The sequence below is a fragment of the Notamacropus eugenii genome, chromosome 6 (assembly GCF_028372415.1).
Source record: "Notamacropus eugenii isolate mMacEug1 chromosome 6, mMacEug1.pri_v2, whole genome shotgun sequence".
NCBI classification, from domain to species: Eukaryota; Metazoa; Chordata; class Mammalia; order Diprotodontia; family Macropodidae; genus Notamacropus; species Notamacropus eugenii.
The window spans coordinates 207031366-207045218 of NC_092877.1; the positions used below are offsets into that span (position 1 = coordinate 207031366).

General features: G+C 38.8%; 1 protein-coding gene across 1 annotated transcript in view; it reads left to right on the forward strand.

The window, feature by feature from the left end:
- Window positions 1-5735, forward strand: part of GAS6 (growth arrest specific 6) — a 97864-nt gene extending 92129 nt beyond the window's left edge. Inside the window, exons 14-15 of the mRNA XM_072621876.1 lie at window positions 3048-3276; window positions 5155-5735. Coding sequence (XP_072477977.1) covers window positions 3048-3276; window positions 5155-5309 — 384 coding nt within the window. The 3' untranslated portion in view covers window positions 5310-5735. The remainder of the gene's footprint in view (window positions 1-3047; window positions 3277-5154) is intronic.
- Window positions 5736-13853: the final 8118 nt, after the last annotated feature.

Genomic DNA, 13853 nt, shown 5'->3' on the forward strand with positions numbered 1-13853 from the left:
GTGTAGAGTGCTGGGCTGGAATCAGGAAGACCTGAGTTCAGATGTGGCTTCAGATACTTAATAGCTATGTGACCCTGAGAAATTCAGTTAACCACAATTCGCCTGAGTCTACCTCCCAGGGTTGTTTACGAGCATCAAATTGTAAACAATTTGTAAACAATTGTAAAATACTTAGTATGGCACCTGGCATATAGTAAGCAGTATGTAAATATTAGCTATTATTATTCTTACCTGCCTGATGTTGGGAAAACTAATTATTCTCTCTGGGCCTCACTTTCCTCATTTATGAAATGAAAGGTTGGACTAAATCTCTAAGGTTCCTTTCAGCTCAAAATTTATGATTCATTGAAAACCACTGTTACCAGAGGAAGCCCAAATGGGACCGTGTAATTGAAGCTCTGCCTTTTAAACCTGTTAGATGATGAACTAGCTCCCAGGTATACTGTGTAACTACAGAGATGCCCATAGCCCATAGACCCTTTCTAATTTTTTCTTCTCAGACTAAACAACCAGTGCTTGAAAGATAACATATTCTGTTAAACAGTTTTCTGTTCATGAATTTCCCTCTTGCATGGAAGAGTCAGGAATAAAAAGGTACACCAGTAAGTCAAAGAGAGGGTTTATTTTACCCTCCAAAGAGTCCACGTTATAGCCAGTGGTAGATACTTACTGACTACTTTGTGGCTACTCTTGAAACTAGAATCAGGGTGGGGAAGCTGCAGCCTCGAAGCCACATGTGGCCCTCTAGGTTCTCTGGTGTGGTCCTTTGAATCCAGACTTCACAGAACAAATCCCCTTAATAAAAGGATTTATTCTGTAAAAGCTGGACTCAATCAAAAGGCCACATCCAAGGACCTAGAAAGCCACATGTGGCCTGGAGGCTGCAGGTTCCCCACCCCAGAACTAGATTATGCTGTTGTGCTATTAACAAGAGATTGGCTTTTGATTGCATTGTTAATATGAATTAAGCAACACACCAAAAGAATAAGCATTAGTCAACATTTCCTCTCTCAGGAAATACTTAAATTTAGCCTCCACTTTCAGTACCAAGTGCATGTTTGGCTTACTGGGCTTCTAGAATGTATCTGTCTCCAGAACTGTGTGGACATCCAGCCCATAGTCTAACCACAGGCTCTACAGACCTGACAAAACCTCAGGATAAACCCGGATGCTAGAGGAGAGTAATGGGGATTGGATGAGACTGGTAGATGGACTGCTTCATGATATTCTCCATATTGGTGATTTCCATAGAAAGATCAACTTTGTTCTATAAACCCTAGAGTCATCACTTGGGTTGGATGACCCAGGCTTTGTTCCAAGCCATTGCTATTTCAAGGGTCCTGGCAATGCCTGTGGAAAAAACTCAGCTTAGCACCCAGTTAGCAAGAATAATTAATTAAAACTGGAGCTACCAAATAGGGCATGTTTCCTTCACCTGATGATACACCCAATGATGCCACCCACAGCAGCAAATTCAAGGTATCCCAAAATCTCTTCAATGCCATCCCACCCCAGCTCAAATGAATTTCTCTCAGAAAATTAATTTGAAGATGGCATTCGTATAATTGTCCTAGGAGTATTTTGTGGTGCTTGTTCTGGGTAACAGAGGAAAGTTCCCTGGGGCTCTAGAGGACACCACCATCCATCAGCTGCCAAATCATGTCTACTCCACCTCCTCAACAGGTCTTGGATCTGTCCCATTCTCTTTATTCTTGTAATACCCTCATCACCTCTGGCCTATTGTAAAAGCCTCCTCATTGGCTCCCCTCCATCTCTTTCCTCTACAATCTATCTTTTACATAGTGTCAGAATGATAGTCTAAAGCACAGGTCTGACTATATCCGACCATATTATTCCTCTCCTCAAAAAACTCATGCAGACCTGCTTTAGTGGTTCCTCATTAGCTTTAGTATAAAATATAAACTCTTTCAATTTTTTTATTTAATTCTAAAAGACTCTTGATGGAAAATGCCATCCACATCTAGAGAATGAACAGTGGAGTCTGAATTCAGACCCAAGCAGACTATTTACTCTCTTTGATTTGTTTTTTCTTTCTCATGGTTTCTCCCATTCATTCTAATTCTTTTATACAACATGATTAATGTGCAAATATGTTTAATAGAAATATATATGTAGAGCATTTATTGGATTGCACGCCATGTTGGGGGGAGGAAAGAAGAGCAAATTTAAAACTTATGGAAGTGTATGTTGAAAACTAAAAATAAATTAAACTTTTCTTAATTTAAAGTTCTTTATAATATGGCTTCAGCCTGTCTTTCCAGCTCATTACAAATTAGTATCCATCCAACAGGCAGCTAAGTGGTAGAATGGATAGAGCACTGGGCTTGGAGTTTGGAAAAACGGAGCTCAAATTCAACCTAAGACACTTACTAACTGCATGACCCTGTTTGCCTCAGTTTCCTCATCTATAAAATGAGCTGGAGAAGGAAATGGCAAACCACTCCAAGAAAATCCCATACAGTGTCACAAAGAGTCAGACTCATCTCACATTCTCCAATCCAGCGAAAATGATCTACTTGCTGATCCCTTAACCCAACATTCCATTTCTTCTACATTTATACCTTTGTCCAGGTTATGCCTAAAATGGTCTTCCTTCTTGCTTCTGCCTTGTGAAACTCCTGACTCTTCAAGGCCCACTCACCTCAAAGCACTACCTCCTACACAAAACCTTTCCCAATGCCCCCAGTTGTTCCCTCCATTTCCTTCTCCAGCTCACTTTACAGATGAGAAACTGAGGCAACAGAGTTAAGCAACTTACCCAGGATCACACAACCAGTAAGTGTCTGAGGCCGGATTTAAAGTTAGGTCCTCCTGACATTGTACCACCTAGCTACCCAGAGCCTGCCTGTATTTACTTACCAGTAAACATGCTATATATATATATATAAAACTAGTGAGGTACTTGGAACACAGTAGGTGCTTATTAATGATTGCTTGTTGATTGATTGACTGAATGATAAGTAAACATTTATGCCTCTGACTGATCCCCCCCTTGTTTATTCAGGTTTGTCTGTTTTCTCCTTTAGTTGGTTGTCCTGGCAATAGAACAGGTGTCCATGACCTTCATGGAAATCAAAGTGTGTGATGGTCAGGATCACTTGGTGGAAGTGCGCATAAAGGAAGATGAGATAGCTCTGACTGTTGATGGAACAAAGGGACAGATGGAAGTGAGCTCTTCTCAACTGGAGGAAAGACTGTCTGCCTTGAAAAAATATCTTCAGAGTCCTTTAAAGACATATGCTGGTGGATTGCCAGGTAATGCTGTGATTCTGCTATCACAGAGCTCCATCCCTGCCTACCCAAATACCAGCAGTAGTGGGAGGATGAGAGCAATGTAGCCACCCTCATCTGCCTTGACCTTCATAATACTGTTTACAGCAAAATGAAGCATGGAGGAAGATTTAGTTTTCTCATGGCAGCTATTTAGATGAGGCTTTGGATTTATTTTTAAGTAGGGAAAGGGGAAACTGGATTATAGGCTTTCTTTCTTGAGTCAAGTGGGGAAATCACTTCTGTAACCAAAGATTGTGGTCAACATTGCTCTTTCAGAGGTGATTTCACCAGCCTGAGGGAATCCTTAACGTGGAAACTTCCCCTATCCAGGGATATGCTGAAGCCAACCTCAAATGCACTCTGGGCTCTGGAACTGAATGTCAAATCTTCAGGGTGGGCATTTACACCTCGGATATAAGCAAATGCTATAAATCAGGATTTGACTCATTTTGTTGATCGTTTAGACTTGAGATTGAATGAATGATGCAGATAAAGCTTAAAAATTTGTTATGTGTCCTTTTTTGAATTTTTTTTTTTAGAGATGATTGCTGAACATCTATTGGAACACCTCTGCCCCTGATCAATGCAAAATGGCAACTTCTCCATAACTTGGGAGTCTTAGAGACTTTCTGAGATTTTCTGAGCCTGGGCTCAGTGGGTGTCCACTAGTCTAGTCTTGAACTCGGGCTTTCCTGTCTCCAAAGTCAGCTCTCTGACCAGTATGCCATGGTGTTCTCTCAGGCTTTCTTATTGTCTATAAAATTTGAGGTGTTAATCCTAATTATAGGTGTTGATTGTACAATTGGCTTGAATCAAGTTAATGTTCTTCCTGCTTCTTCAAGAGAATTCTGCATATAACATTTTGTATTCATAACGTGCTAGGGAGTGTTGAATCTAAAGAAGCACCATGCCAGGCTGAGAATCAAAATTTCCTGTCTAATCATTTTTAAATACTGCTGCCTACAGGCATGTGATCAGAGTAACATGATGGTAGCTGCAAAGCCAGAGCCAGGTGTTTTCTGAGTCTCAGTTATCTACCAGAGTCAACCCTGGTTTTCTTGGCTGCAATAAGAAGCTAAAAGCTAAAGATTTCTAGCTTGAACCATGTCATTCCTCTCCTCAAGAACCTTTAGTGAATCTTCAAGAATCTTTTTGCCTACCAAACAAAAGTAGAATTTGCTTCCTGGCTTCTTCAAACACATGGTACACTCCTTTTCCAAACTAATTCCATATTCCTTTCCCCGTACTCTGTATTCCAGCCAACTACACAGCTCTGACCCTCAAATAATGTTATATGCTCTCTCTTCTATATCTTTGATTAGATTCCTCCCTGTATCTAGCATGCCTTGCCTTGCCTCTTTTCTTCTGAATCCTTCCTTGTTCTTTAAAACCCAACTAAGATGAATTTTAAAAGGAAAAGCTTTTACATAGTAAACATAGTAATAAATCTCCCCATCAAACATCATATATGGAGCAATTGGTTTGGTAGTTTTCTGCTGTGATTATCACATAATGTTGTGTAGTCTTCCAAATTATATTAGTGTTTTATCTCCATATTAGTCTGTACTTCCTAGGAAGGGACAGAAGATCAAATGAGATAATATATGTATTGTGTAATACACAATATATAATATGTGTATTATAAGGGCAATCCACAGGATCAGAGAAAAGCAAAGGATAAAGAATGGGCAAGACGACTGGCTGATGAGTGTTTCTACAGAGTAAACACAGGGAGAAGAAAACTGACCACTGTATGGGGCATGCTATCAAAGGGATTATTTTCTGAAGCTGAGGGACACATTCATTACAGATGGCATGTCATGCTAAAGATGTTTTGTTTTTCCTTCCTCTTTGACCCAGATGTTCCTGTGATGTCAGCTCCAGTCACTGCGTTCTACCATGGCTGCATGACCCTGATGGTCAACCAGAAAACATTGGATTTAGATGAAGCCATGTATAAACACGGTGACATCACATCACATTCTTGTCCTCCGACTGAGCAAGCTGGTCAGTAGGCTCCTTGGAAACAGTCTACACACTTTATAACCAAAAACTTTTCATGCTTTTCTTTTACAAAAAAAAAAAGTATAAATTATTCAGTCTCCCTATGCTGTATAGTTTCTCTAAAAAACACTGAAGTTCAGTAGGAGCTACTGATCCTTACAATCGATCATTGAAATCTTCCTTTGCCCTGTGGCCAAACCTTTGTAATATATTTGTAAATAGCTGAGAGGACTAATGTTAATGATCTGAAACCACATGCAAAAAACTCCAAAAGCTTTTCATGAAATGAATGTTGAGTCTTGAGGGAACAGAGAGGCCTGGAAACATATCAACATAGACTTGAAGAAAATAATAGTTCTCTATTATTTTTATTACCAAATATTTCTTTCTGATTTATGAAATAGGAAAGAATAAAATATTTACAGAAAACTTTTTAATTCCATGTCTGAAGTTGGTTTTTCTTCTGCATGACTGAACCATGTGGAATTATCAGGGGTGAAAAGGAAACTATCAGTAATGGAACCAGCTGATGTGTGTGTGCACATATGTGCCTGTACATGTTCATACATGTAAGTATGTGTATATAGGAGAATTCTCCCTTATTGCTTTATTTTTTCCCAATAACTTCCAGGGCTCTAAATTCATCTCTTTCTGGACTTTGTTTCATCTCTTAATTGCAAGATGCCTCTTGGATAAACACTGAATGAAATAGAAAGAACTCTGATCTGATTCAGGAAACTCAAAGTTGATATCCCTTCCTCCATAAACTCTGAGCTTTGTGACCCTAAGGGGAGTCATACCTCAGTGAAAAGGTGGAAGTAGGAAGAGAAACAGAAACCCCTAAAAACTCAATCAGACCTCTTGCAAGGTGCTTATCTCCTCTGGACCTCAGTTTCCTCATGCACTAGATGACTTCAAGAGAAGTCATCTTTCTAGAGACAGCTAAGTGATGCAGTGGGTAAGTATGCTGGACCTGGAGTTAAGGAAGCCTAAATTTAAATCTGGCCTCATAGACTTACTAGCTATATGACCCTAGACAAGTCACTTAACCTCTGTTTGCCTCAATTTCCTTAACTGTAAAATGAGAATGATTATAATAACACCTACCTCCTAGGGTTGCTATGAGTGTCAAACAAGATTATATTATGTTACAGTTCCTGGTACATAGTAAAAACTTAATAAATACTTGCTCTTTTCCTTCCTTTCTTCCTTCTTTCCTTCTTTCTTTTCTTCCTTCTTTCCAAAGTCCCTTTCATTTTTTTAATCTTAATCTCCTAAGAATTCTGTAAACTCATAGTCCGTACATGACAAATTTGACCAGTTTTAAAAAAAAGAGTACATTAAAAAAAAACTGAAGGGCAAGAAAAGTTGGTAACTGAAAAACAGCATTCTCAGATACTAGGTGATCCTTCTGGGGAGCAGGACAAAAGAAACAAGACCAGAAGGAGCACCGATGCCTCAGGAGCCAACACCGCATGATGGTGGCTAACCATTTCATACCTATCTAATGCTCTAAGACTTACAAGACATTTTGTATATGTTATTTCATGTGATTCTGATCAGAACTCCCTAAGACAGCTCCTATTATTATCCTGAGGAAACTGAGGCTGAGAGGTTAAGTCATTTACTCATGGTCACCTAACTAGTTAAGTGTCCAAGAAGGGCCTTGATCATGAGCACTATTCATTAAGCCAAGCCGTCTCTTAAAACACAAAGTCTTCATTACAAAGCTTCCTGTTTATACTACATATTAGGACAGAGTTCTTTAATCCATCTCGACTGTCTTCCAGTATGAGATTTGGGTTGGGTTTGATCATAATAAAGGTCTTGAGTCTTCTGCCAATATGTCCTCTTGAGCTCTTGATACTCAGCATTATTTTTCTAGCTCCGGTTGACCTAAATTCATAGTTTTGCTCTTCAAGGCATGTCTTAAATCACATGTCCATAAAATCTGATTATTTTGCCTCCACCCAGAAAGCTCAGCCTTTGCAAGATGGGGCTTGCTCACTTTATGATATTTTGTCTTCATTGTTGGGGTTTTTTTTCCCCTTTCCTAAGTTCCTGGCAGTATCCCGCTGACACAGGACCTCAGCAAACTCTATTAAGAGCTTCAGGTAATTTTCCATGTTAATATTGAGTAAAACTAGATAATCAATTCTTATTCCTTAATTACCTCTGTTAGGACCAATGCAACAATGAATTCTATGGCTACTTACAAGCCATATTTTAATAAATAATTTCCACATCTTCAGTAACTGTCAAAAAGGAGAACAAAAGATCATGGGATGATCTTCTTTCCATGAACAAAAGTTCATGGAATGAGAGCTGAAAAAGGCCTAGAAGCCATCCAGTCCAACCCCCTCATTTAAAGGATGAGGAAACTGAAGCCCTGGGGCATTAAGTGACTTGCCCAGGGTAACACAGGTAATTCAGCATCAAAAGACAGGAGTCATATTCAGGTCCTCTGACTCTTCCTTATCACAAATTCACTCAATTTCCTTCATTTCTGGATGTCTCCATCAAACTAATTGTCATCTACTTCCTCCATCCCCTCCTTTTTTTTATGCTTGTTCTAATCTGGCCACTCTGCCTAATGTCCCTTCTGAGGACTTGGTTTATTGGAGACAGTGAAACTAGATTTTGAAAAAATTTTAAAAAATGAGTCTAATTAGGAGGAAGACCGTACTATGAGCCTATGAGGTCTCATAGGCTCCAGTACAATTAGCATTAAAACTGCCTACCAATCAACTATAAGACTAACATTTTTATAGCTCTATTGACATTTTCAAAGTCAGTGGTATACATCAACTCCCTTCATTCTGTCAACAACCAAAAGGGAGGGAAGAGAATAAGCTATTAAGTGCATGCAATATGCCAGGCATTGTGCTAAACATGTTACAAATATTATCTCATTTGATCCTCCCAACAACCCTTGAGGTAGGTGTTCTTATCCCCATTTTACAGTCAAGGAAACAGACAGAGGTGAAATGACTTACCCAGGGTCACACAGCCAGTGAGTATCTGAAGTTGTATTTGAACTCAGGTTTTTCTGACTCCAGGCTCAGTACTCTACCTGCTCTGGCTCTTGGCTGTATTTAAGCAGGTACTACATGTATTATTATCTCCATTTCACAGAGGAGGAAACTGAGGCTCTGTGATTCAATATCTTGCCCATCCACAGATGGTGTCACAGGTAGTATTCAAACCCACTTCTTCTAGTTACAGTTATGACAGATACCCTTATAGCTAAAGTCTATAAGGTGCATTAAAATGATAAAGAATATAAAAAGAAAAAGAAATGACCATTTTGGGGAGAGTACAGGAAACAGGTACACTAATATATTGCCAGCAGAGCTGTGAGTTTGTCTAATCATTCTGGAAAGGAAATCACAACTATTCCCTAAAGTCACTAAACTGCATACTCTTTGGTCCAGCAGCACTACTAGTAAACCTATACCCCAAAGAAATAAAAAAAAGAGGAAAAGGGACCATATGTACTATAATATTTAAGTTCTTTTTATTATAGCAAAGAGCTAATAACCAAAGGGTGCCAATTAATTGGGTAATGGCTGAACAAATTATGACATGAATGCAATTTTGCCTTGAAATAGGGGTTCTTAGTTTCTATGAATTCAATTTTAAAAATACTTTGATGGTTATATTTTGATACAATTGATTTTCTTTGTAATTCTTCATATTTCATTCATTTAAAAACGTTAATTTGAGAGTGATGCCAGATGAACAACATGGTCCAATATACAAGAAAGGTTAAGAACTCTGCCCTAAGAAATGACGAAAGGGACCATTTCAGAGAAGCCTAGGAAGACTTGTATGAACTGATGCAGAGTGAAGTGAGTATAACCAAGAGAAGAATTTGCATAATAACAGTTACATCCTAAAGACAAACAACTTTGGGAGATTTAAGAACTCCCATCAATGTAAGAACCAAATACAGTTGCAGAAAAACAATAATCTAGGATGCTATCACTGATAAAGAGAGGCTAAATCAATGTGAAGAATGAGACATGCTTTTTTTTGACATGGCTAACATCGGAACTTGCTTTCTTCTACTATGCATATCTGTTATAAGGGCTTTTTCCTCCCAATTTAAGTACAGGTAGAAGGGAGACAGAGGTGAGAGAATATATTAGCCAAAAAGAAAATAGAAAGAAGAAAAAATGGTAATTGAAACATTTTTATGTACAAAACAAATGAAAGTCATAAAGAAGACCAGACAATAAGCATCACAGCTTTGAAAGTTACATTTTTGAATGCACTATATACTTAATTTTATTTTTAAAGTGATGTGCATTTAATAAATTCAGGTATATAACAACTGACCATAAAATTGTACTGACCATAAAATATTCAGTATTTTAAACACATCAAGTTTTAGGATACAGGTAGTATTAAGAATGAAATTACATTATATATTTTAAAAGAAAAGCCATATATAAGAGATTTATCATTTCATATGCAATCTCTTTTTCCGCTCTAATGTGTATATAAAATGTTTATGCAGCTGGGTCTACAGAATGTAACAACAATTTTCAAGCCTGAACTGATTGTTACACTTTGAGCACCATCACATGTAAAATTTTCAATAGTCAAGTTTGGAATGGAGAGAACAGGGCTATCTCTAGTCACATTACCAAAGGTCTCATGCATCTGGAGAATTTCATATTAGAGCAGAGGAAACCTAGCCCTGATTAGGACTGAATGAATTCAGTGGAGCTGGCCAGGTAAATATCCATAATGCCAAGGGTAAAGGCAGAAAATAACTACTGTAGCTCCCTTTGTCTGTACAAACACACTCAGCTCTGTCTGCATTCATACATTTCCCTTTCCTGGTCCCAAGAAAAAGCAATAAAAAGCTCAGGTTTCTCCATAGGTTACCAGGAAAATGTCCAAGAGTCCTTGGAAATGACATGATGACCACAGCCCTGCCTGATCAATGCCTTCAAACTCCAGTGAGGCCCCACTAGGAGATGAGATGTCAAGAAGACTTAAGCTTAACCTGGCCTCAAATCTGCCTTACATCTTCAATATCTTCAGATGTAAAATAGGATTGACAATTGCACCGATATCCAGGGTTGTTTTGAAAATCAAGTGAAATGATATATATAAAGTGTTTTGCAAACCTTAAGGCATTATATCAATGCTAGCTATTATTACGTCACTCTGGGGGGGGGGGGAGAGTCTAGCCTAAGCTATTTATATACAAAAAATAATAGCATCTCTCAAGTGAAATGCTGTATATATATGGGCTGCAGTTTGGCCTTCTGGTAGCACCCCTTGCTATTCCAATCAGTGCCTTTGCTGGAGGGAGCAGACCATGACAGATGAAGTGCCTAATGTTTTCATGTCTGTGTTATGAATAAGGATGGGCTAATGAATTATGCTGCTGACATTTTTATGGACAGAGTTGACTTCAGAGGCTTTTCTTGAAAGGGAGGCGCTTATAATCAACAGTTCTATTTAGAGAATATTGTTGAGTTAGCTTTTAAAAAATTTATTGCTCTCCATGTCTGCCCTTTCTATGATTTCATTCACTGCTCTGAAATGAAATTCAGAAAACATGGCAGCTGTCACCAGAGAAGCCAGCTCCTCACAAATGAGGGTCTTGAAGTTGAAGAAAAAGAAGTTTCCTACTCTCATGTCTTCAGATGGTCCCCTCATCCCAAGGTGGGAGGAGATCCCTAATAAGACTATTTGAAGCTTTTTATATTTTTCTTCCTCTTTATGTTCTCTGTTTAAAGCATACTAATTTCTCCCCCCTGAATATACCCTGAACTCTTCTGTCTCTGTGCCTTTGTTTACACAGTTTTTATGCTTGGAATGCCCTCCTTCCCTTTCTTTGCTATCCTCAAAGCCCAATTTAAATGCCATCTGTTCTAGAAAGACTTCTTTTATCCCCTTGAATAGTGATGAGCTACCTTTTTGGACCCTAGCACTTGACTTTATAATTCTCAAAAGCCTTTATCATGTAATATCACGTATTACAGCTATTCCAGCTGTAATACGTGAGGTCTTATCCTTACCCTAGATTATATCTTCTCTAATTGTTGTATACCTTCCACCACTGTAGTATGCTCAGTTACCTCTATCATAGGGAGGCTCAAGAAAGCAAAAATTAGAAGCTATAAAATCTCATCTCCCATGCTTGTTTCCTGTTGCCTAATTTCTTAAATCAGTAACAGTAACTTTCTGTAGGGTTTTGAGGTTCACAAAGCAATTTCCTCACAACATCCCTGTGTCTAAACCAATCGTGAATATTATTATCCCCATGTTATGGATGAGAAAACTGAGGATCAGAGAGGTCAAATAATTCAGGTAGGGTCACACAACTAGTAACTGTTCAACCCAAGATGTGAATCAAAGTTACTGGAGAAGTCAACTCCTTTTTTTGTTTGTTTGTTTTTCTAATCTGATTGGAGTTAGGGAAAAAAAGAGTTTACCCATCTCTGTTTATGGAATAAGTTTCCTGTCTCAAGAAGGGATTACTGATAATAAAAAAAAATACCTGAAGTTCACATCTCTAGGTACAGTCTGCATTCTTCTGCATGACAGCTGCCTCATAAAAGCAAGATTTTCTGCACTCAACAGATGTGGTGCTAAAGGGACAGTTAAGTATGAGGACCAAGTCTTCCTCCCACAGAAGTCTCCTGGCAGATTTCTCCCATTTCTAATAGGATTTCTTTCCTAGGCTCTGGCAGCATAAATGGGTAACATGTGCCACTGTTACAGTTTCCCAGTTCCCTTAGAGAATGCAGGAGGCACAGTGGCTACAATGTAAAAAACAAAAAACAGCTGGGAAAGATTTAGAAATGCAATGACGATGCATGACTCCAGAGCCTCTGTAACGAAGCATGTCTACCCGTCTTCCAATAGAGTAGACTAGAGAGGCAGAACCAAGCAGAAGTTCTCAGTCATGGCCCCATATATGAATCTGTTTGCCTTACAGATCTGGTTGCTAGGTAACACAGTAGGTAGAGTACTGGGTCTGGAGTCAGGAAGACCTGACTTCAAATTCAACCTCAGACACTTACTAGTTATGTGACCCTGGGCAAGTCGCTTAGTCCTGTTTGCCTCATGTTCCTCATCATATAAAATGAGCTGGAGAAAAAAATGGCAAAGCACTTCAGTATTTTTGACCAGAAAACCCCCAATGCCATCAGTCACAAATAATCAGATATTACTAAAAAACAAGTTTGCTTGAGTATGCTCATGTGTTATAAAGGAAGATTTGTGAGGTTTTGATTTTTTTATTGGGGAGGAGAGTTGGAGAGAGAGAGAGAGAGAGAGAGAGAGAGAGAGAGAGAGAGAGAGAGAGAGAGAGAGAGAGAGAGAGGAAATCAGGAGAATAAAGCCAAAAAACAAAAAAGAAGAAAAAAAATCACTGAAGCATTTTTTTTGATGCATAGAAGACAACTGAAGTAAGTTCAGGAGACACAGATGAGAAACAGCTTTGAAACTTACATGTTGACTTTGTTATATACTTAAAAATAACAAGCTGTACATAATAGATGTTTTACATATAAGCCTCTTTTTCTGTTCTTTTCATATTGAAATGTTCCTGTTCATTGGTGTCTGCCAAGTTCAGAATAACAAAAAATTAAATGATCAAAACTCAGAGAGAGAGAAAAAGAGAGGGAGGGAAGGACAGAGAGGGAGAGAGGGAATTCAGGAGGCATGAGAATAGGCTTCTTCTGGGGCAGCTAGGTGGTATGGTAAATAGAGCCTACACTCAAGAAAACTTGAGTTCAGATATTTACTAGCTGCATGACTTTGGGCAAGTCATTCAACCCCTATTGGTCTCAGTTCCTCATCTGTAAAATGGGGACACCCTAGAGAAGGAAGTGACAAGCCACTCTAGTAGCTTTGCCAAGAAAATCCCATGCACAGAGTCCATGGGGCCATGTAGAGTCAGACAGGACTAAATGACTGAACAACAAAAATATTTGTTCTGCTTTTGGTTCCCTGGTTGTCTTTCCCTCATTTAAACTTGCTCCAATGAGCAGCTGTGAGGTTACACAAAGGATTTACTTCCTCTCTCTGGAAGGGTCTCCAATACAACTGCTGATTGCTGAAGGGGATGGTAGGAGCCTCCCTGCAAGCTCATTCCTCCCTTTACACCACAGTAACAGCCTTGGAGTATATTACATAATTCGCAGTGAAAATATGCATCCTGTTATAATAAAAACAGTGTTGATATTCCCTCTCTGGACTTGCATAGGTCTATGCAAGAGAGTCTTCTATACCCTCCATGTCCCTATGACCTATTTGGGGGAGAGGGGCAGGGAGGTGTCAATTAGATCTTAGACTGATAGTGTCTGCCCTACCTGTTGTTTCTGAATGAAAAGAGGAATATACTTGGGTGGAGAAGATCCAGATTAGGCACATTATGAACTCAACTTCAGCTTTCTTATTTGCAAAATAGGGCTATAACACATGCACTCCCCACTTCTTAAGAGTATTGTGAGGAAGGCACTTAATAAATCTTAAAGTCCACCAGAAACAAGTGGTTATTTCATTTTGTTTTATTTTATTTTTTA